Below are 6106 nucleotides of genomic sequence, written 5' to 3'. Positions count from 1 at the left end.
TTTTTTTTTTTTTTTTTTTTTTTTTTTTTTTTTTTTTTTTTTTTTTTTTTTTTTTTACCTGTTAATTATGTGTGGTTTGTCACTAAACATACTCGATATTAATTCGCTAGTAGCAAAAGACTTAAATTCTTTCATTAAATAATTGGAATGGTTGTTATCTATATTTTTGTCCCATTTTAATTTATCTACTTTAATTTTATAATTTGCTGGGAAATCAATATTCATAGTTTTATTTTTAGTAAATGAGCTTAATCTTTTTACACTTTTAGTTTTTGATAAAGTTGGTGTAGTTCCACTTAAATTACTTTCATTCATTGATATTCTTTTGAGTTGTGAATTGTTCGATAAGAAAATTTTATAAAAAGAAAAATCATCTTTATTTAATTTCATTTGATTTAATATATCTTGTAAGCATTCTTTTTTATGTGCTGATAATTTTTCATATATAGAAAAAAAGACATTACGTCCATACTTTGAATATATATTATCTAGAACAATACTAGACCTTTCTCTAATTTGTTCATTATCATCAAAAAAAAGATCCAGATAAAATGTAAGTATTTTTTTTTTAATAACACTTTCATTTAATAATAAAATATGATTTGTATTAATATTATTAATAACTATTAAAATTTTGTTTCTTTTATAATTTTTTTTTATTTGTTTACTTCTATCTGTTGTATTAAAATTATTATTACTATGACTATTACTATTACTATTCATATTATTTTGATTGGAGTAGTCATCATTCATGTTATTTAATTTTTGATTTAATATATATGTATTGATATGATTAATATATTTAGAAATACCTAAATTTCGACACATACATGTTAAAAGCTTATCTATTTGTTCAACAGATACATCTATGTCATCAATTATAGAAACAATAAATTCAAATAATATATCTGCATATACTTGTGTATTTTCCTTTAAAGAAAATATAATAACATATAATAATTGTATGCATTTATTCTTATTATTGTTATATATTTTATTTAATATATTATCATTAATTAACATATCCAATTTTTCTGGGTTAATATAATACTTTCCAATCTTTTCTATTACATTTATAATATTTGTGACACTGTTGGAAATAATATTACAACTATTATTATGATTATTATTATGATTATTATTATGACCATTATTATGACCATTATTATTATCGCTAATTATATGATTTATATAATTTTTTATATGATCAATTATGAGAATCATTTTTTCTTCTTCATCATCTTCTTCCTCTTCATCCTTATGTTTATAATTTTTCACTTCATCATTTTTATAATTCTCTTCATGTTTATTTTCTTTTATATTATTTATTCCTTTAGAAATATCCATAGGAGTATTATCAGAAATATTACTATTATTATAATTTAAATAATTATTTCTATAATCAATTTGTATATTATTCAATTTTGAAGAATTATTATTAATTGGTGATTTCACTGTTCCTTTTTTATTTGTTTTCTCTTCATCTTCTAAAGAAAAATCTTTTTTTTTAATAATTGTATCTAGCATTTCTTCGTCTTTCTTATTTTGTTCATTTATATTATTATTCATATAATTTGTATTATTAATAAATGTATCTTTTTCCTTGTGTCTCTCTGTCTCGGTATCCTTTCCTTGATTATTAATAGTGATATTACCATCACCTTCGGGCATATCACATTTACTAAACTTTTCACAATCTCTAACATTACTACTATTCATATTAATATTAATATTATTATTATTATTGTTCATGTCTGTGCTGGTGTTAAGGTTAATGTTAATATTACGTGTTGCCATACTATTTAATTCAGTGTGTTGCCTATCCATATCCTTTAAAAGAATAGATGTTGACGAATTTAACCCGTGCTTACTTACAAATTTGTCTACGTCCTCTTTTAATTTTACCATATGCCTGATGTTCTCTGATATTCCTTCTAAATGAGAAAGCACATACTTGTCCCCAAAATTCTTAGATAATATTTGTAACATAAGAATTGATGACTTTTTAAGATTTGAATTTTTAGAGTCCACAAATTTTTTTAGAAAATAAATTAAATTTTTTATATTGACACCGGAATTTTTATTTTTGTTTATAAAAATTTTTTGTAAAATTTTAATACATTCTTCACATTTCTTTGTATTTTTAGAATCGATATTTTTTAAAAATAAATCTATTATTATATTATTGTCGAAATACATAAAACATTTATGTAAAAAATTATTACATAACATATTTCCTTTTTTATCTGTAACTTTTTCAATATATAAACAAATAAGTATATTCAACATTTTATAAAATGTAGAATTATTTTTTAAATTATATTGATATGCTATATCTATAAATTCATAAAAAATGTCATATATTGCATTATTCAATACAACATTTTTTCCTTTGAATTCGTAACAATTTTTTTTAATAAAATTAATTAAATCTTCAAAATTTAATATCATAATATTATTTTCATTCTTTATCCATATATTTAACATTTGTAACCCTTCGATTTTATTAGGGATATTAGAAGATCCTAAATTTTTAATCATATCCTTTGGTAAATAATATTCCACATTATTTATATTATTCATATTACATGATTTGTTCATATTATTATTATGTGCAGTATTTATATTTTTCTTTCCTCCAGATATTATATCTTCAGCATCATCGGAAATATTATTTTTTGTATGATTCATATTATTTCCTTTAAGTGTTGTCATTTTATTTATATTGTCTACATTTTTTTTTTTTTTCGCACTACAATCTTCAAATTGATTCTTAGGACTATTTAAATGGTCATCATTATATCCATTATATACATGATTTATATGATTTATATGATTCGCATTATTCTCATTATTCTCATTATTCTCATTATTCGCATCATTCGCATCATTCGTATGATTCAATTTGTCATTCTTTACACATAAGGATAAGATGGACTTTTTTTTGTTGGATGGTATAGAATTAAAAAAGGAGGAATCCACGGATTCACCATAATATGAAATAATTAATGCATATAATTTACAAGCAGTATTTTTTATATTAGCGACTGTATCATTCAATAAATGTTTTGTTATGTCTATAAGTGAGGATATACTCTTCTTATCTATATATTGGAATGTCTTCAACAAGAAATCTAGGGTTACTAACCTAGTATTATTATTTTTATCTTTTAGATTTTTAGATAGATCATCAAGAAATAAATCGATATTATAGACCGAAATAGCTTTAGTTAAACATTCCATACATGCATTAGAAACTTGTTTATTGGAATCTTTTAGTTTAGAGCATAAAATGAAAGAGAAGTTTTTAACAGTATTATAAATGTCTTTATCAAACTTTTCAATAAGTATATGTAACAATTTTAATGTAGATACAACAACCGGTAAGGCTGATTCACTTTTTAATAATTTTAAAATAATATTTAATAATGTAGATAAATAATTTGTTTTTTTAATATTATATTTTGATTTCATTTTATCACATAATAAATTAATAGCTTCCACTTTAATTTTCCAAGGTAATAAATTTTCATTACTTAATAATTTACTACTACTACTACTATTATTATTATTATTATTATTACTATTATTATTTGTATTATTAGTACTATTATTTTTATCAATACATCCTTCCAGAACTCTCTTTTCCCATTGTTTCGTACATATATCTTTGAAAACATCGAATTCTTCAACAATATGATTATCTAATCCGTTACCAGCACATGTATTACCAGAGAAATTTTTCATAAATGTGTAAGAATTATTATGATCATTAGTTTTTAAAATATATGTTGCTTTATATAGAGTGTTTGGATTAGTTGTATTATCTGTGTGCTTAGTTTTATTTTGTAATTCTTTATTTATATAATTTCTTTGTTGACTACTCAATTCATTTAAGATAGAATTATGAAATTCTTGTATATTTACTTGGGTCAGTATTTCTATATATAGAGAATAGAAGTTGGTTTTTACAGCTTTATCCATCATCTCATTAAATTTTAAACAATATTTATTTATAGTCTTAACACAAATTATGTGAGCACCAAAAGAATGTAATAATCTATAAAACAATAAAAGAATAGAGGCAATGACTTTAATTTTTACACCTTTTATATTAGAAACATTCTTGTTAGCTTTTAAGAAAATTGAATTTAAATATTCACAAATGGTTGTAATAATAGAAAGTGTAATTTTATCATATGAACAGTATTCTATAATTTTAATAATAATATTACAACCATAATCAAAAGATTTTGTATTAATTAAAATTTTTTCAATCAATATAATATATATTTTTAAAAACATATTATATAATTTATTTCGATATTCATTAACAAATGAATTAATTAATTCTTCTTCATTATTATATTCATTTTTGTAATTATGAAAATATATATCTTTTATAATATTTAAATAAGCTTCAGTAATTTCAGAAGTTTTTAATTGACATATTAAATTATTATCTGATAAGTATTTAAATATACTATCTTCATCTTTAAAAAAATTATTGACAATATGAATTTTCTTATCTATTAAAAGATTATTTTGATTATCATTATTTTGATTATTAAAACATTTCAATATTTCATTATAAGCATGCATACGATATTTTACTATGGTACTATTTATTCTTTCTGGTAAACTAATTTTTGATAACTTTTCCATATCCTCATCTATATTTCCATCAACAGTATCCATAATATTATTTTCTTCTTCAGTTTGAGATTTTACTTTATTTGTATTCTTTTCAACAACACCACCTCCTAAAGCACCTTTAGCTAATTCTCTTTGTAATAATTGTTCAAATATATTTCCACTATTATTTTCTGTATCCTCTTTATTATAATGTTTATTTAAAATATCTTCAGTATTCTGGGTATCTACATTTGATTTCTCCTCCTTTTTATTATCAGAATTATTATCTTTTATAATATTCTTTTTATTACTCTCCTCTTTTTTTTTCACCTCCTTTTGTTCTTCAGTTTCCATGTCTCCTCTCAGGGGACCCGTGCGACCGTGTACTACACTTTTCCCTATCCTCAAAACCTTACGATTTTCCATCGAACAAAAAAAAAAAAAAAAAAAAAAAAAAAAAACTAAATAAATGAATAAATAAATGAATAAATGAATGAATGAATAAATAAATGAATAAATAAATGAATAAATAAATGAATAAATGAATGAATAAATAAATGAATAAATAAATGAATAAATAAATGAATAAATAAATGAATAAAATAAAATAAATAAATGAAGTAACATGAAAAAATTAAAAAGAACAGGAAAAAGAAATTGTTATATAAGTAATAAGTGAGGATTATTCATATCATAAATATTACATATAAGAGTTATGATATATATATATATATATATATATATGCTTCTATTTTAATTCAAAAAAAATTACGTTTTCGTATATATAATAAATAAAAACACGATGAATTTATAAATATATAAACATTACATATGTACACTCAAATATATAATTACACGTATCATATATATATCATTAAGACAATATATACATAATATATATAAATATTTTTATTTAAATAACTGATTTTTTTTTTAATTAACACACATAAATATATATATATATATATATATATATACATATATATAATAAGAAAAAAAAAAAAAAAAAACATGAACTAAATAAATAAATCCTCCATATAATATCCCTAAAAAGTTATGTTTAAAATTTATCCCATTTTTCCTCCAAACATTCTTATATATAAAAATAAAAAAAGAAATTGCAAAAATATAAATAATAGAAAAAATTAAATGTAATATAAAGGGAAAAAGAAAAAAAAAAAAAAAATACATACATATAAAATATTATATAAATAATATAAATGCAAAAATATAAATAATAGAAAAAATTAAATGTAATATAAAGGGAAAAAGAAAAAAAAAAAAAAAATACATACATATAAAATATTATATAAATAATATAAATGTTTTTTTACACAATATTTTGTAGTAATTTATTTTTGCGGGAATTAAAAAAAAAGAAAAAAAAAAAAAAAAAAAAAAAAAAAACATAAATAATAGTATTAAAAAAAAAATATATATATATAATAATAGTAATATAAATAAATTTGTT

General features: G+C 19.9%; 1 protein-coding gene across 1 annotated transcript in view; it reads right to left on the bottom strand.

Moving 5' to 3' along the window:
- PRSY57_1321200 (hypothetical protein) overlaps positions 1-5061 on the bottom strand; it is a gene marked incomplete at both ends in the record, with an annotated part of 12886 nt that extends 7825 nt beyond the window's left edge. Inside the window, one exon of the mRNA XM_020115155.1 lies at positions 59-5061. Coding sequence (XP_019970078.1) covers positions 59-5061 — 5003 coding nt within the window.
- Between the last annotated feature and the right edge of the window lie 1045 nt (positions 5062-6106).

This window comes from Plasmodium reichenowi, chromosome 13, assembly GCF_001601855.1.
Source record: "Plasmodium reichenowi strain SY57 chromosome 13, whole genome shotgun sequence".
Taxonomy (NCBI): Eukaryota; Apicomplexa; class Aconoidasida; order Haemosporida; family Plasmodiidae; genus Plasmodium; species Plasmodium reichenowi.
The sequence above is the reverse complement of the archived record's forward strand: the minus strand, read 5'-3'. Positions and strand labels throughout refer to the sequence as shown.